The 26568-nt window shown below is 45.2% G+C and overlaps 1 protein-coding gene across 1 annotated transcript in view; it reads left to right on the top strand.

Annotated features, from left to right (window-relative positions):
- Positions 1 to 26568, top strand: part of IGSF21 (immunoglobin superfamily member 21) — a 161730-nt gene that overhangs the window by 104767 nt on the left and 30395 nt on the right. The window contains exon 3 of the mRNA XM_027842809.1: positions 22885 to 23000. Coding sequence (XP_027698610.1) covers positions 22885 to 23000 — 116 coding nt within the window. The remainder of the gene's footprint in view (positions 1 to 22884; positions 23001 to 26568) is intronic.

Genomic DNA, 26568 nt, shown 5'->3' with positions numbered 1-26568 from the left:
CTATCTCTTGGTCAAGAATTCTTCCCATATACATAGATCTGAGAGGTAATTTCTTTCACGTTTCACTAATTTTTTTATGTTGTCATCCCTTATGTCCAAATCACGTACCCATTTTGAGCTTATCTTGCTGTGTGGTGTGAGATACTGGTCTATACCGAGTTTCTGCCATAATACTTCCCAGTTTTCCCAATAGTTTCTGTTGCATAATGAATTCTCACCCCATTAGCTGGGACCTTTGGGTTTATTAAACACTAGGTTATTGTATTTTATTTCTCACTCACCTAGCTTTTCTGTCCTAAGTCCTGTTACTCCCTTTCAGGAGCTCTGTGCTTCAAGTCAGTATGGGCTCAAACACCACGTCCCGTCTCCCCCTTCTGGGCCCTTGTTCAAGTGTTACCCACATGTTTGGAATCTACACCCTCCTCTCCTCCATCTCACAGGAGCCTTAGTTTCCTTCAAAGCATAACTCAGGTGCCCCCCACTCTTCTTCTTAGCCCCCCACCGTCTTCCCTTTGAAATTACTTTCTATTACCTGGTAAATATTTTACATGTAAAGTACTGACTTGTTTATATCCTTTATACTCCTTGAGGAGTATTTGTTTCTTCTTTGCCTTTGATGGCCTAGTGCCTAGCCAATTGACTGGCACACAGTAGGTACTTTAACAAATTTTCTTGGAACGTAATGGAATTTTTTGTTTCAAGACCCCTCTTTGTCTCAACATTCTACATTCTATCATTCTGCAGTATAAGATCGCTCCCAACTTAGATGTTTTCTGTTATATGGTCCCTCCAAGCCCTGCCATCTTATGTTCCAAGGTCTGACTGACACTCTATGATTCTGTCTCATCACACTACCTTCTATCTCTCTCCTTTAGATAATGACAAGGGAAAGGTAAAGTGACAAGGAGGAAATGACCCTGTCTGAGATACTGCCTGACTTTCACCTGGGATGGAAGAGGAGAGTCTCGGGGGAAGGAGAAGGGAACCCCTTGATTTGCTGATAACAGATTTCTCCGGGGAAGCAATCAATATATGATGAGCTAATGCATTTCTGGCCCCCTGAGGAGGGCTGGCCATTTGTCATGGGAAGAGGGGCCGGTGGTTTGCCTTGTGGCTCTTTTTGGGCTTCGTTAATGAAGGACTAATGACTTTAGAGTCAAAGACCTGGGTTCAAATCTCAGCTCTGCCTTCTGTGTGACCTTGAGCAAGTCTCTTTAGCTCTGTGGGCCTCAGCCCTCTCATCTGCAAATGGGTGAGTTGGACTGGATGACCTCTAAGTTCCCTTCTAGCTCTCAGTCTTGGAACCTGTCATCTTTGATCTCCCCAAAGTCAGAACCTTGATCAATGAAGGACACAGAAGGCACCATCCTGGGAGGGTGGTGTCCCATGGGGTGGCAGCTGACTCCCTCTCCACTCTATCCCCTGGGCCACCCAGCCACCTCCTAACAGATTTTGATAACTGAATTTCTATATAATTGACTTCTTTTGTAATCCTACATATCTTATTTTATCCATTTTAAAATGATATCCTGAAAAGAGTGTCCAGGCTTCACCAGACATTGCCAAATGAGTCTGGGACACAGAAAAGCTTAAGAACTCTTGATTGAAGGCCCTCCCAGCCCTGACATTCTGGGTTCTAAGGGCCCTCCCAGCCCTAACATTCTGTGTTCTAAGGGCCCTCCCAGCCCTGACATTCTGTGTTCTAAGGCCCTCCCAGCCCTGATATTCTGTGTTCTAAGGGCCCTCCCAGATCTGACATTCTGTGTTCTAAGGCCCTCCCAGTCCTAACATTCTGTGTTCTAAGGGCCCTCCCAGCCCTGAAATTCTGTGTTCTAAGGCCCTCCCAGTCCTAACATCTGTGTTCTAAGGCCCTCCCAGTCCTGACATTCCATGTACTAAGGGCCCTCCCAGCTCTACATTCTGTGTTCTAAGGGCCCTCCCAGCTCTAAAAAGGGTCTGACCTGGGTGGGATCAAACTCAGATGTATGGAATACCTTCAAGAGCACTAGCCTTGGAACCAGATGAACAGGGTCTGTGGGCTGGCTCCACTCCCTTATTTATTAGCTGTGAGACCTTAAACAGATGGCTTTCCTTCTCTGTCAGTTCACAAGTATTCATTAGGTGATTACTATACGCCAGGCTCTGGGCTAAGATTTGGGGATACAAAAGAGATCAAAAACACAGAGCTTACATTCTAACGAGGGTGAGGCAACACGCAAATAATTGTACACATACCCAAGGCTTATAGTGTAGTTTTCTCCTCTATAATGTGGGCATAATAGCACTTATACAACTTCCTTGCCAGTAGTGGGGGGTGTGGGGAAAAGTCTTCCTGATAAAGAAGACAGTGATTGATTGATAGGAAAAGCAAAGTAATGAAGGGATAGTGTCATAGAATATAGAGTGCTGGACCTGGAGTTAGAAGACCCGAGTTCAAATCCAGCCTCCAATGTCTAGGAAATATATGACACCAAGCAAGGCATTTTACTTCTGTCTACCTCAGTTTCCTCATCTGTGAAATGGAGATAATAACAGCAGCCCCCAGGGTTTTTGTGAGAAACAAATGAGATAATAATTATAAAGCACTTAGCATAGCGCTTGGCATACAGTAAGCTCTATCTAAATGTTAGCTGTTGTTAGATAATATTTGTCAAGCACTTTTGTATAACTTAAAGTCCTATATAAATGCTAGCTATTATTATTCAGAAACAAGTTCTCAGGTTGAGAACCTCTGGCATATATCATAGGATGTCTGAGCTGGAAAGATCATGTAATTCAGTCCAGTTATTCACTCCATCTGTAAAAATCCACGGACAAGACATTTCAAGAGCCTATCACTCCTTCCCTTGCCCTTTCTTCATGCTTGAGCCTCTCTGCCCATCTCTTTGGAGGGTCTGCTGATGTGGGCACCACTCGACTACCCAGACCTGGAGCCATCCCTGGAACCCAGAGCCTGGGGCCAAGGAGGGAAGCTGCCAGTTAGTTCAACATTCCGGAAAGTGGAGTCGGGAAAGGGCCTGAGGAAGAAGAGGACTTGTTAGCCTGGATTTTGAAAAGAATCCTCCTTGGACCGGGCTATCATCCTTTCCATAAGCAGAGGAGACAAAGGAAGGAGGAGCCCTGGTCAGGTACACCATCTCTCTCCTCGACTGAGACTGATGCTCAGTCACCCCTCCCAGCTTTCCCCAGAATCCAGGGTGAGAATGAAAGCATCCTTCACCCATCTGCAGCCTTCCATATCAGCCTCCTCTCCCTCCACCCTCCATCCCATGCTCAGGCTCTGTCTCCAAGGAAGCATGATTGGCCCAACAAAGCATCAGCCCAGGAGACAGGAGATGGGAGGTGCTGCTTGTAGTCCAAGCACAGGCTTTACCTGCTGGGTCCTGTAGCATCGTCTGTCAACCTCCCCCAGCTCTAGTCTTTGGCTGGAAAACACAAATATGATTAAGTGGAAAGAAAGAGAGTCAGGAGGCCTGGGTTCTGTGCCCAGCTTGGCCATTTACTTGCCTCTCTGTGGCCTTCTTCCCACCTGCTGCCTTGGCATTGGGAGTAGAAACCACGTCCTGGAGGACATGAAGCCTCAGCCCGGGGCCCTACAGGGGCAGCTCCGGTAGCTGCCTCAGCTCCTGCCATGGTTCTCTCGAATCCCAGACTGGTCCTCACCAGCTGCCTGGCTGACACTTGTGGGTCCATCTAGTTCTTCAGCTGTAAAGTGACCCTGTCATTGCTCCAGGGAAGGATGTGTCCATCTTTTCTGATTCACGGTCCAAACCCCATCCTGGCCACCATTTTGTGTGTCCTGACTCCCCTTGTTAAACTGTAAGCTTTCTTCAGGGCATGACTGTCTCATATACATGTCTATGTATCCTCAGCCCTTAAAATGGTGCTTGGCGCATGGCAAATATTTAATAAACTCTTCATTAATTCATTCATTTGACTTTGGGCAATTCATTTCTCCCTGGATGGTGTTTCCTCCCCTATAAAATGAGGAGATGGGCTACGTGAACTCGAAAATGGTTCCAAGTCTAACATTCTCTGTTCCAAGGATGCTCCCAGCTGTGACATTCTATGTTCTAAGGACCCTCCCAGTTCTGACATTCTATGTTCTAAAGGCCCTACCAGCTCTGACAGTCTGAGTTCTAAGGGCCCTCCCAGCTTTGACTTCTCTGTTCTAAGGGCCCTCCCAGCTCTGATATTTTATGTCCCAAGGCCCCTCCCAGCTCTAGCAGTCTATGGTCTAAAGTCCCTTCCAGTTCTAACAGTGTTCTGTGTTCTAGCGTTATATGTCTTGTTATTCTATGTTCTAATGGTCTATATGTTAAGGCACCTTCCAGCTCTGACACATCTTATTTCTAATATCCGTGATTGAATAAATATGTTTTCTTCTGCTTTCTCTGGCCAGAAAGGTGCAGCATGTCTCCCTCCTGCTCCAGGCCATCCCATCCTCCATCCTAATGGGGCCTTCATCAAGGAGGGGTTGATGTCTATTCAGGGAGCAGAGAGGGAATGTATATGACTGTCTCGAGATCTTTGTGAGCTCATGTTATGGAAATCTGCATGCGTGATCACGAGTATGACTAGGTGGGCACAGTGCGTGTGAACGCTTCGGTGGGTGTGGTGCACGTGGGGGGCAATGGCTGGGGCTCGGGCTCAGCCTGGCTCTCTGCCCTGCTCTACTGTACCAGGCTCCCTCAGAGCTGGGCTCAGGCCGAAGGGCTCCTCAGCCCTGGTTAGACAAGATGCTGGGATTCTCCTTCAGGTGTGGGTGGGACTGCATGGCCAAAGGGGATCTGGGGCCTCCTTTCACCAGTGAGGGAACTGAGACCCACCCAGGGTGAGCAGCTCAACTAAAGTCACCTAAGTGGTAAATGAGGAGGCTGTTTGGTGCAACGAAAGGGGAGCAGAACCTGGAGACTTTCCATATGAGCACACACATATTCACCACACACACATACCACACACCACACATATACATATATACCACATACACATATACTCCACACACATATATACATATATACCATACATATACATACATGCATATACACACATATTACCACACATATACCACATGCACATTCACCACATACAACACACACATACCTCCCACACTACTACCACCATCTGAGTTGTGCTTTATACACAGTCGGCACTTAATAGATGTTTCTTTTTAATCTTGTGTTATCCTGATTGTGTTTCCCCAATACTTGAATTGTTTCTTTTGGCTGCTTGTAATATTTTCTCCTTGACCTGGGAACTCTGGAATTTGGCTAAAATATTCCTAGGAGTTTTCCTTTGGGGATCTCTTTCAGGAGGAAATAGTAGATTCTTTCAATTTCTATTTCGCCCTCTGGTTCTAAAATATCAGGGCAGTTTTTCTTGATAATTTCTTGAAAGATGATGTCTAGACTCTTTTTTTGATCATGGCTTTCAGATAGTCCAATAATTTTTAAATTATCTCTCCTGGATCTATTTTCCAGGTCAGTTGTTTTTTCAATGACATATTTCACACTGTTTTCTATTTTTTTTCATTCTTTTGAATTTGTTTTACAGTGTCTTGATTTCTCATAAAGTCACTAGCTTCCAATTGCTCTATTCTAATTTTTAAGGAAGTATTTTCTTTAGTAAGTGTTTGGACTTCCTTTTCCATTTGGCCAATTTTGCTTTTTAGGGCATTCTTCTCCTCATTGGCTTTTTGGACCTCTTTTGCCATTTGAGTTAGGCTATTTTTTAAGATGTTATTTTCTTCAGTGTTTTTTGGGGTCTCCTTTAGCAAGTTGTTGACTTGTTTTTCATGATTTTCCTGCACCACTCTCATTTCTCTTCCCAGTTTTTCCTCTACTTCTCTTACTTGCTTCTCAAAATCCTTTTGGAGCTCTTCCAAGGCCTGGGACTGATTTATATTTTTCTTGAAGGCTTTGGATGTAGGAACTTTGGCTTTGTTGTCTTCTTCTGGTTGTGTGTTTTGATCTTCTTTGTTACCAAAAAAAAGATTCTATGGTCTAACACTTCTTGTGAGGTTTGCTCATGATCCCAACCAATTACTTGAGTTATAAACTCTTTATTAAGGTAGAGGTCTGCTTCCAATGTGGAAAATGTACTGTCCCAAGCTTCAGGGGTTTGTACAGCTGTTTTCAGAGATACTTCTAGGGACTTATAAATTTTTAGTTCTTCCAAGGTGGCATGATAAGGGGCGAGGTGTTTATTCCTTTCCTGCCCTGTGCTCTGGTCTATGAGTGACCACAAGCATTCTTTTCTGTCTTGGAACTGTGAGGAGGATTTCCTCTCCACTGCCACTACAAGCTCTACCACTCCAGCACTCCTCCTCGCCCCAGGACTACCCCTCAGAACTGTGACCCAGATCCAAACATGGGCAAAGCAAGAGATTCCTGCCTCAGCACTGGCAAATAGATTGCTGCAATTCCCCTCTGATCAGCCACCCAATTCCCCCTCATTCTGTGGGCCGGAAGCTCAGGAGGCCACACTTGGGAACTGGGGCTAAGACCTAGCTTCTCTCAGCACTCCAGAAACAGACTTTTCCCACTGACCTAAGTTGTCTTTGGCATTCGTGGGTTGAGAAGTCTGGAAACCACCACAGCTGCCCGCAATTCATTCCTCTGAGGCCTGCTCTAGGTTTGCTGTGGCCTGCACACCCATGACAAACTGAGCTTTTCTCCTTGCCAGGCATGATATACCTTTCTGATCAACCATCCAGGTTGTCTTGGGCTGGAAATTCATTTCACTCTGTCTTTTTGTGGGTTCTGCTGCTTTAGAATTTGTTTAGAGCCATTTTTTATAGGTATTTGGAGGGGTTTGGGGGAGAGCTCAAGCAAGTCACTACTTTCACTCCCTTAATAGATGTTTCTTCAAGTTAAAGTTAGTGCCAGCTCAAGACAATACTCTGGTCATGGGGCTGATTTCATTCAATCAAATTTCATTCTCCAGGATAATGCCTCTCCTTTCTGCTTCTCTTTTAAAGATTTGCAAAGAGCTTTCCTCACCACCCTCTCCCCAAACATGTAGGGAGAGCCAACAGTGTAGCATAATTAGGTGAGGTGGGGGTGTGGGGACACACAAGATTTGGAGTCAGAGGACCTGGGTTCAAGTCCTGACTCTGCTCCTTATCGATTTTTGACCCTGGCAAATCATTTGCTTTCTGGGTTGACTGAATTGGATGGACTCTGAGGTACTTCTCAGCTCTTAGCCCATGAGTCCCTTTTACAGATGAGTAAGCTGAGAGCTCAGGTGACTTACTCAAGGTCATACAGCTAAGGCAATGGCAGAATTATAATACAGATCTTCCACTGCCAAGTGCTGGGATTTTTCCAGTCGTGCCACGTGCCTCCCCTGCCTCTACCTTCTTTACCTCCAGGAGAAAGGGCCCCTGAGTCCAACTTCCCTTCCAGCCTCCATGCCAGGCACTGTTGTCTTCTAGTGGGAGTCAGGTGGGGCTCCTGCAAAAGAGGGAGGATGGCCCCTCCCCAGAGGCCTCACCTCCTCCCCCCAGGCTGCACACCTGTGTCCCCAGACTGAGACAGCCCGACCAGTTAACACAATACATGCTAAAAATGCTTGTGTGTGCACAAGATGGGCCCGAAATACATTGAAAACATCCCCAAATTGGCCAGTTTTATTGCTATTTAAAACACATTCATGTCACACTCCATATATTTCATATATCAGGCAATGGCACCCATTCTAGAACTTAAACACATTTAATATATTGTCACATAAAGCCCTGCTGCAGTGAACATCTGACGCATTCCCAGCTTCCCACCAGGCCTGCCTGGCGGGGTCCTGGATGAAGGCAGGCCAGTCAGAAAGCTCATTCTAGGTCCAGAACCTAGGAAAAGATTTCTGACGGGCAGAGCCTCTGCTGAACCAATCAGAATGTTAGCAGGTGCTGAGGGTTTGGAATATGGAAAGAGCATTAGCCGTGGGCAGTGGCATGAGCAAAATAAGGTTCCAGAGGTCTCAGTGGCCCTCTGTCATCTTTCTCTCAGACACTACTATCAAAGGATCATAGAGTTAGACCTCAAAAGAACCTGTAGAAGTCATAGAGGGGGTCCAACCCCCTCCCTTTACAAGTGAAGAAACTAAGGCTCATTACAGGTCAAACAATGGCCACCATAATAAGAATGCATATAACTAGAGCCATGTCTGTCCCTTTCCCTCCCCTGACCTCTTCCCATTTCACACTCTCCTTTTTGTCCCCTCTCCTTGGATAGAGTAGAAAGAACCTCTGATTGGGAATTCAGAGCACTAGCTACTCCTCTCTGTGGGACCTTCAGCAAGTCATTTCAAGGCTCCCTCAGTTTACCTATCTGAGAAATGAATGGGTTAGACTAAACATTCCTTAACATCTCTTCTATTTAATCTGCTCATTTCCCTTCCATTTTCAACCTTCTAATATTCTAGCATTCAGTGTTCTGACATCCAATGAGTTTGTACGCACCCTGCCCATTACCTTCCTGTGAGAGCCAGCACCCACGCTGGAGAGGTGCCCAACACCAATGAGAGCCCCCCCCCCAATCGGAGGAGGTACCATAGCACACACAGGATGTCCCAGACGCCATGATGCTGACCCTCTAGATCAAGGGTGGGGAACATATCCATGGGCAAAAATCCCACTAGTCTGAGTCTGGCCAAGGGAAAGGATCTAGGAAACAGACCTAAGTAGAGCAGATCCCTCAGAAAACCAGCCAGTGACACACCTGGACTGTAGACCAGGATAATGAAAGGCACTCTTAAAACAACCCCAGGGGGAGCTAGGTGGCGCAGTGGATAGAGCACCAGCTTTAGAGTCAAGAGGACCTGAGTTCAAATCCGACCTCAGACACATAACACTTACCTGTGTGTGTGACCCTGGGCAAGTCACTTAACCCCATTGACTCACCAAAAAACAAAACAAAAAAAAACCCTTAGTTGAAAACATGTAATCAATGCCCAATATGTGAGGTGACATTCCTAATCAGACCCAGATAGGGTCTGTTAGGGAATGGGAGTGGGGGTGTCAGTTATTGATACAAGACTCATGTGGGGTGGGAGGAGGGTCCTCATTTGGACCAGAAATAGGGTGAGGGTCCAAATCTGTAAGCTGAGACCCCAGAAATGGATGTTGACACACCAGGAGCAGCATCCTATCAGGAATCAAATTTTGTTTTTCTTTTTCTAACAGGGATGGAGGGAGGTGGGAAGGAGAGAAAATAGATTTTTATTGGCTAAAAAAAATAAGAGTAAAAATTGAATGACAGGGTTAGATTGTACAATTGTTAAGGTCCTTTTCATAATACAATTCAACTTCACAAGCATCTATGAAGTACCTACTATTTTCAGGGGCAGCAAGGTAATGCAGTGATTAGAGTGCCAGGCCTGGAGTTAGGAAGACCTGAATTCAGACTCTTACTAGCTGTGTGGTCCTGGGCAAGTCATTTAACCCTGTTTGCCTCAGTTTCCTCATCTGTCAAATGAGCTGGAGAAGTTAATGGCAAGCCACTCCAGTATCTTTGCCAAGGAAACCCCAAATGGGGTCACAAAGAGTAGGACGCACGTGAAATGACTGAACAACAACAGACCATTGTTTGCAGGGTAATGTGATGGAGTGAATAGGGGACTGGCCTTAGTACCAGGAGTAAGGGGTGCCAAGCCCTGCCTCTGACACATGCTGGCTGTGTTAGCTTCTCAGTTTCCCCAAGCAACTCTCAAAGACTGTAAGACCAGCTGCATCAATGAAAAGGATTTCTACACTGAGAGTTTCATACTCAGATGAAATCATAGATCTAGACCCTCCCTTCCTTCCCATCCACCCCACCCCTAAAAAAAAAAACAACAACAGAGAGCTGGGCACTGGGCATCCACAAATGAAAAAGAAATAGTCAAGGGACCCTTGTCCTGCTGGGAAGAAGATGACTTATACACACCCATATCTAGGCTCTAAAGAAGAGAATTTATGGGGGCAAAAGAGAGAAGCAGAGAGATATATGTTTGACATGTGTATAGAGAGATTTAAAGAACTGAAGAAATAAGTTTAGCTGGAAGAGATCAGGGAAGATTCCACAGAGCTGAGCTTGAAGGAAGAGAAAAGTTCCTAAAGGTGAACAGGAGGAGGAAGGGTGCTCCAGGCATCAGGGACTGGTCTGCAAATGCACAGAGGTGAGAGATAGCATTTTGAGGTCAGGTAAGAGTATCCATCCAACAGTAACAAAGGGCATAAATGGAGAAACATGAAATCCATTTGGAAAAGAAGGTTGGAACCAAATATTGAAGGACCTTTAATGACAAAGTAAGGAGTTCCTGTTTCGTTCTAATGCCACTAATGGGTTCTAAATCACTGTGACATGGCCAGGCCTGAACCTTAAGAAGATTTTGTCTTTTAGTTGCGTGGAGGATTGATTGAAAAGGAGGAGAGACTGGTGACAGGGAGACAGGCTAGAATTGTTACTACAATAGTCCTGGACAGGTGATTATGGGTCTAAAGTAAGATGGTGGCCACGTGATTGGAGATAAAGAAAGATAAGTAAGAGCTATGGTGGAAGTAGAAATCACCAAACATGGCAATGGATTGAATGTGAGAGATGAGGGAGACAAGTCAACTCAAAAGAACTCCAACATTTTATACCTGAGTGTCTGGGAGGAAGGCGCCACAGTCAATAGAAACAGGTTAAGGGAGAGGAAAAGAATTAACTTTGGGATATATTGAGCTGGTGGTTGGGTTGGATATCCAAGTAGAAATATCCATCAACCATTTGGAGATGAGAGACTAGAGCTCAAGGGTGATACGGTAGCTGCATATACATATTTGGGAGACATATGAACAGATAATCACTGGATCCATGGGAATGAATGAGATCACCAAGGGAAAGAATATAGAGGGAGGAAAATTGAGGCAGAGCCTTGAGGAAATGTCCGAGATAAGGAGGAAGGAAATGAATGAAGAGCACACAAAAGAGATTGTGAAGGAGCTGTCCGATAGGAAAGATAAGAATCAGGAGAGAATGATGTCCTGGTACCTAAGGAAGAAGGAAGCGTTCAAGGGGGTGGGATGGTTAACAATGTTCAACAATACAAAAAAAACGCCAGAGATATAAGAAGGCACCTCCCCAACTTCTTTGCAGAGGTGGGGGCCTATGGGTATGGAAAACTGAATATAATATCAGACTTTTTCAATGTTTTGGTTAGTTCTGCCAAACTGTTTTATTGTTCAGTTTTATTCTTTGTTAGTAAGGCTGACAAAGTAGTGGGAGAGAGGATGGATGTATTGGGATATATGAGTGGTGTAAAAAACAAAAGATATCAATCAAAATTTATTTTAAAAAAGATAAAAGGTCATCAGATTTAGCAAGTAAGACATCATTGGTGACCTTTGAGAAATCGGTTCCTTTCAAATGGTGAAGTCAGAATCTGCATTAGAAGACCTTGAGCAGCGAATGAATGATGAAAAAGTGAACTGTAGACAGTTTTTGTAGGATGCTAATGAAAAAAGATGAGACATGTGAGAATTAGCTTGAAGTTACAGCAGGAAGGAGGGAAGGGTTTTTTTTTTTAAATTTGGGGGATAACTGAGCATATTTCTTGGGAAGGAATTATTGTTGGGAGAGTGAACAATGACGTTGTTTGTTGACATTGACAGTGACAGGAGACATGAGGAATGAATGACCTATGGGTCAAGCTCCTTAAAGAAACAGGAGGAAAGTGGAGAAATTACCTGTGGCAAGGAGAAGGGCTACCTCATTCTGAGACTGGAGCAAAGCAGAGGATGCGGAAAGATACAGAGAGGTTTTGAGATACAGAAATGAGGGAGATAAACTTTGAGGTGATAATCTTGATCACATTGAAGCAGGAGATAAGGTGGTAGATAGAATGTAAGAGTTTGTGTGGTGGCATTGGAAGCATGAAGAAATAGGAGAAAGCGGCAGCTAGGTGGCACAGTGAATACAGTACATACCCTGGAGTCAGAAGGACCTGAGTTCAAATCTGGCCTCAGACACTTATTATCTGTGTGACTCTGGGTAAGTCACTTAACCTCAAAAAAGAAAAAAAAAAGGAAAAGAAAAAAAAAGAAATAGGAGAAGGTCTGGGGTTGCCACTGGGGGCAATGTGAAAGGGAGATCATCAGAACTAAATCAAAGGATTGGTCTAGTTGAGATTAGATAACATGTATTTATAACATAGTCTGCCCAGGTCCACTACTTTCTTCGGCAATATTCAGGAATGGAAAAAGTGGATGATGGGGGTGACCAGGGAGTGAAGGTCAGCGGACCATGAATAGCAGGAGGTCACAAGGGCAAGGTATTCAAGAGTGGAGGACAGTGTCTTATTAAGAGGGCCATAACTAGCTAGTAAGTTTTTCAATCTGACCCAACATGTCACCTTTGACTCATTTGAGCTTGGTGAAGGGGTAGGAGTGGGGAGGAAAAGGCCTGGAGATCCCAAAACATTGCTAGAAGAGTGGCCGGGTCATGTATGAGAGACCCTGGGCCACTGCTGGGAAGACCACATTAAGTGGAAGGGCAGGGCAGTGGAAGGAACCTTGAGACATTGATGGGAAGATTGCTGTTGAGGAGAAGAGAAAGTCTGAGAAAGCAAGGAGCTTACCTGGGGTGATGTTTGTTGATTGATCTGTTAGTTTCCTGTTGTAACTACTTCTTCTAACTAGGTCCTAAGCTCTCCTTCTTCTTAAGGAATACAAGGGCTTTTAGTGTCACCTAAATCTTGCTCCCTGAGCAAAGTCCCATAGTCATACCTTAGTCACATAAAGTGAGATTAAGTGACTTGCTCAGGGTCACACAACTAGTAAGTGTCTAAGGCTGGATTTGAACTCAGATCTTCCTAACTCCCGGTCCAACACTGAATTCATTGCACCACCTAGCTACCTGTGTTCCCTTACATCAATTAATATATTTTATTAATATAGGGCACCCTTGAATATAGGCTGTCACCCTTTTCATCCACCCTTTCCTTCTTTTCCACCTTTTCCTTAGGGAATAATATTCAAATCAAAAGCACCTACCAATACAACATTATTAGTTAAGGGATGACAATTGACTGCCCTATGCCTCCACTTACCATCCTTATGACTCACCATACTAAAACTCCCTTCCCTGACCACTCCCTTCTATGTAGTGTATTCCCCTATTGGGTTATAAATTCCTTGAAGGCAAGGATGGTTTCCTCTTTGCCTTTGTTTATCCACAGCACCTAGCATAATACCTGATACAGGGTAGGTACTTAATAAATTATTTTTGTTCATTCATAAGTATTCGCCAGAAAATAATATTAATACTCTAAATATCACTCAATCTCATTGTAGGGAAAGCTCTGGTACAGATCCACACCGATAGTATACCTAAGCTTCATCAGGATTCACCAAGGTATCAAAGCATTCACACCAGTCAGCCTTCTTACAGTCTTATTGTCCCACTCCCAATTGCCTCATTCAGCCTGAATAGGCAGCTTTATTTATCAAGAGCTGGAGAGGACCTTAGAGCTAAAACTGGCATGGAGATCATTTATTACAACCCTCTCCTTGATCAGTGGGGAAACGGAGGCCCAGAGAAGAGAGGAAGTTTCTGGTTAAAGATCCCCCAGGTGGTAAGCAACCAGATTGGTAAGAGGCCAGATTGGTAAGACCCAGAATTCTAATCCGGGTCCTCTCTGGTGCCCAGGCCAGGGCTCATTCCCCTCTATGGTGATCCAGAGCTGCCAATGGGGGATTGCTAATTACAAAGCACCACAGCTGGTGGAGGAGGAGAGAGGCAGGTGATGGAGAGGCGGTTGAGGAGATAGATGAATGGGAAGGGTGAGAGTGTGCCCATGACATTTCAACATCACCGCTCCAGCTGTTCACGCCCCCTTTGGCTCTGCTGCCAAAATCACCCTTTTCTGTAGAGGGAGGAGGGTGGGGGGGGAGAATGAATTGATGGGAGAGGTCACATGGATGGCAAAATTGGGGATCCTTGAGATCTCTCCTGTCCCTGGCAGAGCAGGGAAGATAGAGGGGCTGCAGATTTTATGGGAGCTCATAAAGAGCCCCCAAGTGCCTCCCAGATGAATGTGAGCACCAGGCTCCAGTTGCTTCCATTAAGATGAGAAAGGGCTGTGTAGAGTGAGGTAGAAGGAGGCCTGAGGCACAGGCAGAGAAGAGAAGGAACAGCTGTCCTGCAAAGCTCCCATTGCACCATCTTGGCTCATGGCTCATGGGCACAGCCATTTGTACTACTCCAATTGCTCCAATGGGCATCTGGCTTGGGGCTGGGGCTCTCTTCTAGGAAAGGGTGGGGGTGTTCTGGGAGGGGGATTTTGTTTTTTTAACTCAGCTGCTTCAACAGCTCAGTTCAATATTTAATTTTAACATAAATTCTTGAGTTGGAGCTCTCCTTCCCGTGTTGTGATTCTCAATAAAGTCTGACTCTTCCTGCTGACTCAGGCCTCCTCCTGAGTACACTGCTGAAGAATTGGGGAACCCAATGTCCCCCTACCCCTAAACCTCTGCAGCGCTGCCATGTCAGGGCCTATGAGATGTATCAAATAGGTCCTCCAAAATCCACAGTGAAATGAGGTCTATGCAGTCTGAGAAGCCTGAGGAGGAGGAGGAGGAGGAGGAGGAGGAAGAGACCCTAATGGGGTAAACTAAAATCAATTGAAAATGAAAAGGGACAGCTAGGTGGCTCAGTGGATAGAGCACCAGGCTGAGTTTGAATCTGACCTCAGACACTTACTAACTGTGTGACCCTGGGCAAGTTACTTCACTCTGATTGCAAAAAATATATATGTATATATATATATCTATATATATATAGATATATATATATATGAAAAGTGGATTAATCTCAGCTCTGCCACCTCTCTAGGCTTCACTTTCCTTATCTGTAAGAGTCAATGCAATATTGTGGAGACAGCCCAGGTCATATTCCACTTTTGTCAATTACTACCTGAGTGACCTTAGGCAAATCCTTTCACCTTTAGACCTCCATTTCTCCACCTGTAAAATGATTGGGTTGAGTCAGATGAATTCTGAAGCACCTTCCAGCTCTAGAACTCCTTCTATGACTAAATAATGGGTATGAGTTCCTCCTCAGGCACTTACTAACTGTGATCCTCCATCAGAGCCTCAGTTTCTTTATCTGTAAAAGGGACATAATAAAACTCTCACTACCATCAACCATGGAGCAAGCATTAATTCAGCCTGGGCTAGGCCCTGTCCTATGGGGGTAGAAAGAGGAAAATAAGAAAGTCATTGCCCTCAAGTTCCTACCTCTAAAGACTGTGGTGGAGAAAGTGCTTTGCCAACATTCAAGGTCATGTAAAAATGAGTTTTCATCATCATTATCATCCTCCTGTGAGTAGCCATCAACTGCTCAATAGCCCTTGGGATGTTCCATGGGCCACAGAGCCCCCTCTAGGCCTTGGTGGGACCAGATGCCCTCCGAGCTCAGACCTCTGACTTGCTGGGATTATGAAGTGGGTGAGCTGAGGGCTGGTACTTATTGCCCTGGTCAGGTTCTGCCCAGACATGTTGTCCTGGGACCAAGACACTTACCCGGGGGCAGGGAGTTTGAATGGAGACTCCCTACTAGTGTAGTGAGATCACTGGAAAAGGAGTCAAGAGAGCAGGGATGATGCCTGCTCTGTGGCATGTCTTAGCTATGGGATGTGTCCATCCAACCACCCAGTAGCTGAGATTCCCCATCTATGAAATAATTGGATCACTCTGGTTAATTTCTAAGGTTCCTTCCACCCAGTTCTAACATTCACTATTCTAAGGCCCTCCCAGCTCTGACACCCTGTGTTCTAGGACTCTGTCATTTCCTGTTCTAAAGTCTCATCTAGCCCTGACATTCTAGGTTTCTAAGGCTCCTTGCAGTTCTTCAGAGATGTGCTGATAAATGTTGAACAACCAGCTCTCCAGCAGAAAAATAAATGTACCCTCAATAGACTTTTACATCTTTTACATTTAATAGGCATTACTAAAATTGTCTTCATCACTTTCCTAAGCCTAGACAATCAACAAAACAATAAATGAAGCCCTGTTTTGTAGAATTTGGCAATTTCCAAGGTATAATGCTTATTCTGAGAATTTACTAAACAGTTTTCCAGTTCAAGCTGGCTCCAGTGGACTACTGATGATATTCTCTGTCCTAAATTACCTTCTTCCTCTAACATTCCAGGTTCTCACGTACTTTCCAATTTTGACGTTCTATTTTCTAAAAATCTTTCTAGTTCAAACATTCTACATTCAAAGATCCCTTGAAGCTGTGGCATTCTATGCTCCTAAGCTCCCTTCCAGCTCTAACAATCTATAGTCTAATGTTTTATATTCAAAGATCCATTTCAATGCCATTAATAATAATAATTATGAATCTATAATCATCAATTATTAATAATGAATCAATACTCATTAATAATAATAAAAAGAGGAAAATGAATTTGTCCTATGACCATTTCTACCTGAACCCCATCAAAAAGATGATGATGATGATAATTGACATGTACATAATGTCCTACGGTTTGCAAAGTACTTTGTATTTTCTCATTTGATCCCTAAAATAATCCTTTGTAGTAGATCCTATTATTATTTCTATTTTATAAATGGGAAAATTGAGGCTCAAAGAGGCTGACTCTGATAATTCTATGTTCTCTGATTTCTTCTTGGGTTCTAGGTAACCCAATGTGGTCTCTGTCCTCTAAGCACATAAAGTCTAGTAAATAACACCAAGACTGCCTAAGTAGCCTACGGCTAGTATGATTTTCAGGGATGAGTACACAGGTACCAAAAGGACAAAGATGGTAGGAGCCCTCATCATTAGCTGAGTGAAGTGAGACCAGGCTTTCCAAGGGAGCTGGGTTTCAATCAAAGAGTTGATGGAACAGAAGGAACATTGATGGATAAGGATGAAGGACAGGCCATCAAGTTGTGGGATAAGAAACGGGCAGTGAGGGGATAGCTAGGTGGCAAAGTAGATAGAGCACCAGCCCTGGAGTCAGGAGGACCTGAGTCCAAATCCAGCCTCAGACACTTGACACTTACTAACTGTATGACCCTGGGAAAGTCACTTAACCCCATTGTCTAGCCAAAAAAAAAAACACAAAAAGAAATAGGCAGTGAGGAAAAGTAAGAAAGGTTAAAAAAGGAACATTTCTACTCATAGACACTTTTATGAACAGATTGGGCTGGGGGTTTGGAAATGGGTCTAATGAATAGAGCAGGATTGTAAAGGGAACAGTCAATAGACCAGGCATGCCAAGAGGAAAGAATGGATTTTTGCAAATAATGTAATTTGCAACTAGTTGTTAATCCTACCACCCACCCCTGAAAATGTGCATGTTCTCTCTCCTCCCCATAAGAAAAACCTCATTGATTGAAGCAACCTGATTAATGAGATCAAAGATGCTGATGGCCCCAAGTTCTTTGGCAGAAAGAGGTACTTGGGGAACTGAAGGGAATATCCGCTCCACAGAGAAACCTGGGAAAGGACTTTTCCAAGGCCCCATCCCAGCTGTAGATAAAATATCTCATACATAAAACCGTGGGGACTCAACATTTCCTGACAGTTCTGGCTGTAAATGTAATGAGCTTCCAAAGAGACAAAGGGAGGGGAGGCCAAAATAGTACATCCTGCAAAGGTCATTTGTATTTAGTTCCAACACACAGGGCAGAATATTATTTTCCTAGCTGAATTCTCTTCACAGGGACATTAAAACAAGTTTGTCTTCCCTGAGTACACACTGACTAGTCATTACGCAAGCTTTCACCAATCAGCAAGAGAACTGGAATACTGAAGACTCCCTCCATTAGCATCTCAGTTTTGTCACCTGAAAAATGAGGGAATTGGATTAAATTATTTCTGAGGTACTTTGCACCTCCATTATTCTGTGTTCTAAGGCCCTTCCTATCCTAATAACTCTGTTCTAAAGACCCTCCCAGCTCTGAAATTCTCTATTCTAAGATTCCTTCCTACTCTGACATTCTCTGTTCTAAAGCCCTCCCTACTCAGAGATTCAGTGTTCTAAGCGCCCTCCCAGCTGACATTCTGGGTTCTACGGCACCCCGCCCCCAGCTCTGACATTCTGGGTTCTAAGGCACCCCCCCAGCTCTGATATTCTGTGTTCTAAGGCTCTCCCAGCTCTGACATTCTGTGCTCTAAGGTAACTCCCCAACTCTACCACTGTGTATTCTAAGGTAACCCCCCCAACTCTACCATTCTGTTTTTTATGAGCCCTCCCAGCTCTCACATTCTGCATTCTAAGGGCCCTCAAAGCTCTGACATTCTATAACTCTCAGAAGACGAGGATATGTGACAAGAAGTTAACAGAAGTTAAGGGATGTAATTCTCTGGGGCGTTCGCAGCCTCTTTAGCTGGGGCCCGATTCCAGATCGCATCTGCTTGGAGCCGTCTAGCTGAGAGACAGTGGGCAAATGCTAAAGCGACAGTGAGTCGTCTGAGATGCTTCGAGTCTCAGATTTAAATTCCGTGGAAAGGGAGGAGGAATGGGGGTGGGGAGGAGGAGGGAGCCGAGCCGCGCAGGGATTGTGTCACAGTCTATACAATTGAAAACACTTATTGTCTGACGGGCTTGATTAACTGTACATATTGCTAACACCTGCTAGGAAATCTAACAAGAGACAGGAACAGCTCCTGATCAGGGTCCGCGTGGGTGGCGTGCGTGACCAGGCTACTGATGGCCCAAATGTGGATTTACGTATGTAGGTACATAGATATGGTCATATAGATGTACAGGGAAATGAAGGAACATATGTTGCAGTCTCGAAGACTTTTAGAGCTGAAAAGGACATCGGAACGTCGTCGGGAGCGGGAAGAGAAATTGGAGCTTGATAATAGCCGAGAAGTCTTCTCCCTACCTCATTTGCATTTCAGAAGAGCCCTGTGAGACGGGCGCCGTGGGCGTTATTGTCCCCCATTTAACAGATGAGAAAACTGAGGCTCAAAGAAGCAGCTCGGTGATACCATAGCGCACCTGGAGTCAGGAAGTTGTTCAGTCGTGACGGACTCTTCATGTCCCATTTAGGGTTTTCTTGGCAAAGATGCACTCCAGCTCATTTTAGAGATGAAGAAACTGAGGCAAACAGGGTGAAGTGACTTGCCCAGGGTCACACAGCTAGTGAATATCAGATACTGGATTTGAACTCAGGAAGATGAGTCTCCCTGATTCCCAGCCCGGTGATCTATCCACTGTGCCACGGAGTCAGGAAGACCTGAGTCCAAATGTGGCTTTATGAGTGAGCTGCTCCCACCAACCCTTCCAGTAGTATTGAGGTGAGGGTAAGGGCTCCCCTACTGAATAAAGGCTTGAGCTCCATACCTGGGTTTCACCATGTCTACTTTGAGGTCTCAGAAGCCCTGTTTCACTAGATCCTGATGCCCTGTTCCCTGCCACCCTCATCACCGCCATATTTTGCTTATGACCCGCTATCAATGGAGCTGGCAGACAAATACTCTTGTTGAAGGCCTGGACCCATGACATCACCAGTTTAGGGAATCCCCATGTGAAGAGATGAGTTAAAGTGGACTCTGAATAGCCAGGTCTGTGTCTAGTCCCAGGCTTTAGTTAAGCAGGAACTCAATACACCTAAGGGAGAGCCAATGGCTCTCCAGTGGTGGGGGAATCTGAAGCCTCCTGGAATTGCTGGGACTCACTCTGAGCCTGCATCTGTCTTCCAGTTATCACTTCCTGTTCCAGTTGTTCTCAGCCCGCAGACACCAGATTGGCACCTTCTCTGAAAGTTAGAGTCTTAGGGAGTTTCCTGAGAGTGCTGAGAGGTTAAATAACTTACCCAGGGCCACGCAGTCAGTATGTGTCAGCCGCGGAACTTAAACCCAGATCCTCCTGGCTCTATTCTTTATCCACGATCTCTATCCATGGCGGCCTGCAAGCTTGTTAGAATTGTGTGTAGACTAAAAGTAGAAAAACCTGGAGTGAAGGCTAGAAGGGCACCCGCATTATGCAAACTCATCTTCTTGCAAGATCAAACCAACTCTGAGACTCCCACTTTCTCAGCACCTCCTTGCTCCTGGGGCTCCCTCCCTCCCTCAGATTGGAGAGGGTGGAGAGTAGACACCAGAAAGCCCCTCCCAGATCCTCCATTTAAGAAGGGTGACCAGGGCAGACACCTCATCATTTCCCACCTGGCTGCAGGAGTTCATCATGCCCCCACCCACCCAGGAACTCTTCCCTCCCCTTCCTCCCTCCCCTTTTCATCTTTTTTTTATGTGCTGCCTTCCCCCATTAGATTATAAACTCTTTGAGGGAAGGGATTGTCCTTCACCTTTCTTTATATCCCCATCTCTTAGCACAGTGCCTAGCACACAGTAGGCATTTAAATGCTTTATTCATTCATGTGCTGTCCCTCATTAGACTGTGAGCTCCTTGAGAGCAGGGACTTGTCTTTTGCCTTCCTTTGCATTCTTAGCCCTTAGCCCAGTGCCTGACACACAATAGGCACTTAATGTTTATTAAGTGACTCTAAAATGCATGAACTTTATTGTCTGAATTTCATTGTATTTGCTTTGTCTTCTTAGAGGCTTTTTTTTTTTTGCTTTATGCTACATTCTTGGCTATATTCCCTCCTGATAGGCAAAATCACCAGGGAAGGGATCCAAAGATAAGTAAAGTGTGACTCATCACATAGAGTTATCTGTCCCTTCTCAGAATTCCTGTCACACCAAGACACTGTAACATAAGACTTTCCCCTCAACTAGAGAAAGATGTAAGCCAAGCTAGAGCTCCCATGTGGGATTTTCTGTCTCCCCTAATAAGGCTAGTCATTGGCAACCTTTCACAGTTGGGCTGCTAAGACTCCAGCCCCTTTTATCCCAGTTTGGAAAGGCCATGAGTTTCATTTCTCTCCATTTGGGGTTAAGGATATCCCAGGGAAGGAATAGGGATAAAAATACCTCTTTTACTGATACTGGCAGCTTTTGGACATGGCCAAAAAGGGACTATGCTATAGTCCCCTGGGCAAGTCATTTATTCTGCCTTCTCTTGGCCTCAGTTTCCTGATCTCTAAAATGAAGATGATAATGACTTTCCTCAAAGAGGTGTAATGGGGATGAAGTGATATAATATATAAAGTATTTTGTAGACCTTAAATTGTTATAGAATTGCTAGCTAGTTTCACCGTCATCACCATCGTCATCATCATCACCATCATTGTCATTGTTATCATCACTGGCCTGCAGTGGAATGGACACCTACCACCCACTCAATGGGTCTTTCTCTATATTACCAGGATCTACACCTAAATTCAGGCTTGAATCAAGTAGGATTTCAACAAGTGAAGGAGAATTCTCCATTGGTTGGGGAATCTAAGGCCTCCTGGCTCTGGGCCCCTCCCCCCATTTGTCTCCCAGGTATCGCCTCCTATTTCCATTGTCATCATCACATTGACATGATCAACCAAGATGGCAAAGGGATCACAGGGTCATAATTTAGAGCTAGAAGGGACTTCAAGCCACCTAAGCCCACCTGGCCCATCCTTCCCTTTGTTTGTTTATAGTTGAGCAAACAGAAGATACAGAAGTTCTCAGTTACAGCCCACATGAGGACCCACCAAATGAACCGGGGGTGTTGAGTTTAGAGAAGACTGGAAGGGGCATGAGAGGAGAAAGATGATAGATCTTTTCAATTATCTGGGCAACTATCCATGAGGATAAAGGATTAACCTTGTTTTCCTTGGGCCAATGGTAGAATCGGGAGTAATGGGTAGAAGTTGCAAAAATGCTTGTTGAAAATAAAGTCATAGGATTGGAGCACAGAATTCTCTGCTTAATCAATGTTTATTTAATATTGACTATTTGATGACTCACTCAACAAATTTTTTTCCCATAGGCATGTACTTCCTTTATGGAGCCCTGTGCTTCCTTTTAAAAATAGAGTTGGATTAAACTGCTCCCTGTCTTAGTAGGGAGATAGGAAATAAACATGGATTTAAGGCAGGACAATACAGAGGGAAGAGGACCGACTTTGGAGTCTGAGGACCTGGGTTCAGATCCTACCTGTGTCATTTACAACCTGTGACCTAGGGCAAGCTATTTAACCTCTTTCAGCTTCAGGTGTCTCGTCTGTGAAACAAGGGGACTGCTGAGGTCCTCGCCCTAAATATTATTCAGTCATTTCAGTTTTGTCTGACTCTCTGTGACCCTTTTTGAATTTTCTTAGCAGAGATACTGCAATAGTTTATCATTTCCTTTTCCAGCTCATTTTATAGGTGAGGAAACTGAGGTAAACAAGGTTAAGTGACTTGCCCAGGGTCACACAGCTAAGAAGTGTCTGAGACAGGATTTGCACTCAGGCCTTCCTGACTTCCAGGCCTGGTACTCTATCCACTATGTCACCTAGCTGCCCTGCTCTAAATCTGTAATCCTCCTATTGGCACAAGTTTCCAGAGGGTAGCTGCATAGACTTAGGGGAATTGTAGCCCAAAGGGACAATATGGATTCCTCCTGCACGGAGGGAAAGGATTACAAGCTCTGGGTGATGAGAGAGATTTCCCACCTCACCTCCAAATGAGGAGAAACCATAAGGTCCCTTTGGGCTCCAATTCCCCTAAGTCTATGCAGCCACTCTCTGGAGCCTGGTTACACTATGATCCCATAGATGACTATGGACCTCTCCAAGGTCCAGTCCCAAGATCCTAGAACATTTAACATCACATAGCAAGTTCACGGAGGAGGTAAAAAGTAAAGTGTTACATGAACCTTGGGTGGGACGCTCCTTACTGACTCTCCCAGAAGGCTTTCTGGTGGGGCTCTGGGTGGGAATTGAACAGGGAAGGCTGACTCAGTGACTGTCCAGGGGTGAAATAGAAGCTCCTGAAATTGGCATAAGCTCTCTCTAAACATCTACCTGCATCTGCCTCCCTGCCAGCTCCTCCCACTTCCATCGCTGTCGTGGCTGCTGACACACCTGCCCCATTTAGCCGCTACCAGGCTCAGAACTTCACCCTGGTCTGCATTGTGTCAGGAGGGAAGCCGGCCCCTGTGGTGAGTATCCCAAGGGCCCCAGCACCCCACCTTTCTCTCCTTTGGTCTGCTCATATATGGGCATCCCAATCCCTGGGCATTGCAAATGAAGGTTCAAATGGGAGATGGGGATGGACCAAGAAGGACAACCTGGATGCCAACCAGGCTGAAATCAGAGTCTAAGTTACTGAGTCTGAAGGACAGCTCTGTTATTCCCTACCTGTATGACCTTGGAAAAATCGCCTACCCTCTTTGACGCTCGGTTTCCTAATCAACAGAACAAAAGAGTAAGATGGGATCATTTCTAAAATCCTTTCCAATTCTTGAGCCTCTGGTTTGATGAGCCATCCGAGATATATTTTGGTCCTACCTGCCCACTGTCCTGAGCCATCCTTCCCTCTAGCCCTCCCAGCTTCCTTCTCATGCGGTCTCCCAGGGCTAAAAGAACACAGACTCTGTCCAGATCCTGAGGCTCAGAAAAAAAAATTTGAAAAAAGAAAAAAAGAAAAGAAGAGGGAAAGTAATTATAATCTAACTGATTTCTTTTAGGGTCACCCTAATATCCTTGAAGCCTTGACAATTTTTCCAAATACTCATTGTCATGGCTATTTTAAGGGACAATTTGAGTGTGGTTGGCAGAGTGGGTGGTTGAAAGGGGCTCATCTGGGGTGATTTGGGAGAAGAAGACAGAGTAGAGAGGCAGGCAGGAGACAGGAAGAAATTTGACTCGGAACTTTCTCCCTGTGCTTCTTTTCCTCTGGCTACAGAGTTAAAAACAGTAAGGTATTATGGAAAGGGCACTGGATTTGGAACCATGCCCTGGATTCAAGGCCTCTCTCTGATATTTGCTTCCTAAGTGACTTTAGGTCATTTCCTCAGACCTGAGTCTTCGTCTGTAAAATCAGGAGGTTGGATTAAATTGCTTCCAAGGCCCTTTCCAGTTCTAGAGCTATGAGCCTACGACCTGCCTTTAAATTCCACAGTGTACTATTTATTACCTTTGGAAGCTTGGGCAAGTCACACCCCCTTTGGGTGCCCCAGAAGAGATAGACTCTAAGGTCTTATCCATCTCTTAATCCTCTGGTAATTCCCAAAGGATCTGGCCTGTGGGCTTTGTCACAGGAAGCACAAGCACCCCTTGATTTAAAGTTCTATGGGACCCTGCATCAACTCCCCCAGAAACCCACATTCCCTCCCCAGATACAATAGAAAGAACCGGATAAAAGGTCTGTGGGAGCTCCTAGACCCCAGAGAAGACTGGGGTACAAAAGGAGCCCCAACTCCCACTCCCCCCACTCTATTCCTCCTATTTCCCCCACCACCACCCTCCAACCCCTAACATCAGCAGATGGTGACAAAGGGCTGGCAGAAGATGCCTGCTGCCCTCTGGGGGTGTCCTGGTAGGTGCCCTACAGGATGCCGCTGGCTCATGTCTGATGTCCTCCCTCCCCGCCTCATTCCCACTGCTGCTGCCAACAGTGCCTCAGGGCCCTTGAAACCTTTCAGCAGGCCAGGCCTCTAAGGTTTCACACAATCAGATATTCCCCCTTTTAAAAAAAATGTTTCTCAGCCCCCCATATTCTGCCACCTCCTTGCATCTGCCTGGGATGTTGGAAGCTCAGAGGAATCCTTTGATATAAATTACAATCCGGCTTTTGAAGCACTTTTCAAAAAACCCAAAGCAGCCCTTTATGTGGAAACGACATTCATTTTTGGAGGCTTTAAACCCTGACAGATTGGCCTCTCCTGTATTTGATTCCACCCCACCCCCAGCAACACACACACAGACACCTCCCCCTCTCTAATTCTGCCTTCTCTCATTCCCATTGTCTCCTTCTCTCTTTCTTCCTCTCTTTCCTCTCCTACCTTCCCTCTCCTGGGACCCAGCTTCCCTCAGAGATGCTTCCCACATGTACACCACCCCCCTCCTTCCCATCGATTTATTTATTCGATTTATTATAGAGACACCAGTTTCCCACAGGCCTCTGAGCGCATGTACCAAAATATAAAAACAACAAATTGAATTAAATTCCGCAGCTCAAAACTTGAATCCCCCATTAGAAGAGAAAACTAGAGGACAATTTTCTCTCTCCAGAGCTGCACACCTATCTCCCTACCACACAAGCACACCTGTTCAGACTTTAGGCACACACACACACACACCCCCCCCCACACACACACACCTACACACACACACACACACACACACACACACAATTTTCTCCCATTTCTTCTTCCAATATCCTCCTCATTTCCCCTCCATATTTACCTTCTCAATGGCTCCCATTCCCCTGTTTAAAAATCAAGTCCCTTGCCAAGAAGCCATCAAGGTGTTCAAGTGAGGGTCACCTCCGATGCAGGGGGCTTTGGCTATATCCAGGGTCCTAGGCCAGGCACTATGAGGCAAAGCCTCCTTTGGAAGAATGCATGATCCGTGCCTCCAGAAAGCACCCTCATCTGTTAGTCCCTGCGTCCGGGAAATACCCAGTCTAATAGGGAAGACACAGTTGGTTTCTAGTCCCGGGAAGCCAGCTTCCAACTTGATGAAGGAGAGTTATAAGGATCATGGGGGTCATAAGAAAGCCTGGATTTAGAACTGGAAAGGGCCTCAGAAGTCAGCTAGTCTAACCTCTTTTTATAGATGAAGAACCTGAAAACCATGGAAGGTCACACAAGTAGTACACTTCTGAAGTGAGATTTAAACCCAGGTCCTATAACTCTTGAGTTCCTACCCTCAGGGAGCTTCCATTCTGATGGGGAAGCTGCAGTTCCTGCCCTCGGGGAGCCAGCCCCCCAGCTCCAAGAAAGAAAGAGTCCCTGCCTTCAGAAAGCTCCACACTTAATAGGCAAGACACAGCCCCTGACCTCAGAGATGGGGCCCCCAGCTTGATGGAGATGTCACAGACCCTAGACTGAGGTTGCTACTAGAGAGACATGGCGCCCACCCCTTAGACAGCTCCCGGCCTAAAGGAGGAAGCAAGAGAAATACCCAACCCAAAGAGACATTTAAAAATGATTCATCTGTAGCTATAATTGTACACCTCCCATTAAACAACCTCCAGATAGGAAAAGCAGGTTTTATGCAACAGATGAATTGGAAGACAGTTCCTCCCATTAGAAACAGACTCACTCTGGGAGTCCTTTAATTAGTCACACACTCCCCACCCCCAGTGCATTCAAGATAGTATTTGATATACAAAAATATGAGTTCTGTGTATTTTTTCTACAACTTATTTACAGGATAAAACTCTAGCTTCCTCTTCTGGGCCAAGACTGGGAAACAAGAGCATGAATAACCCAAAACAGCAATGAATCCAAATATCATTTGGGTTGACCTTTGGCCTGGTGATTTGTTTGGAGCAGAGAAAACAGATGATACTCGAGGTTACTGATTATGGTGGAGAAGGTAGCTTAGGATGGTACCTTTGCCACAGAGAAGTCAGACAATAAATGCCCCAAAAGTGGAAAATTAAGAGTTGAAGATATATATGGACACATACAAGGGTAGGAGTCTGCGTGGAGGGAATAGGATGGACAAGGGCATTCTCAGGAGGCTTCTTGGAATGGGGAAGTCTTGAGCAGCATCATT

The sequence above is a fragment of the Vombatus ursinus genome, unplaced genomic scaffold (assembly GCF_900497805.2).
Source record: "Vombatus ursinus unplaced genomic scaffold, bare-nosed wombat genome assembly UNPS02014884.1, whole genome shotgun sequence".
NCBI lineage: Eukaryota > Metazoa > Chordata > Mammalia > Diprotodontia > Vombatidae > Vombatus > Vombatus ursinus.
This window is presented reverse-complemented; position numbering and strand designations above follow the sequence as displayed.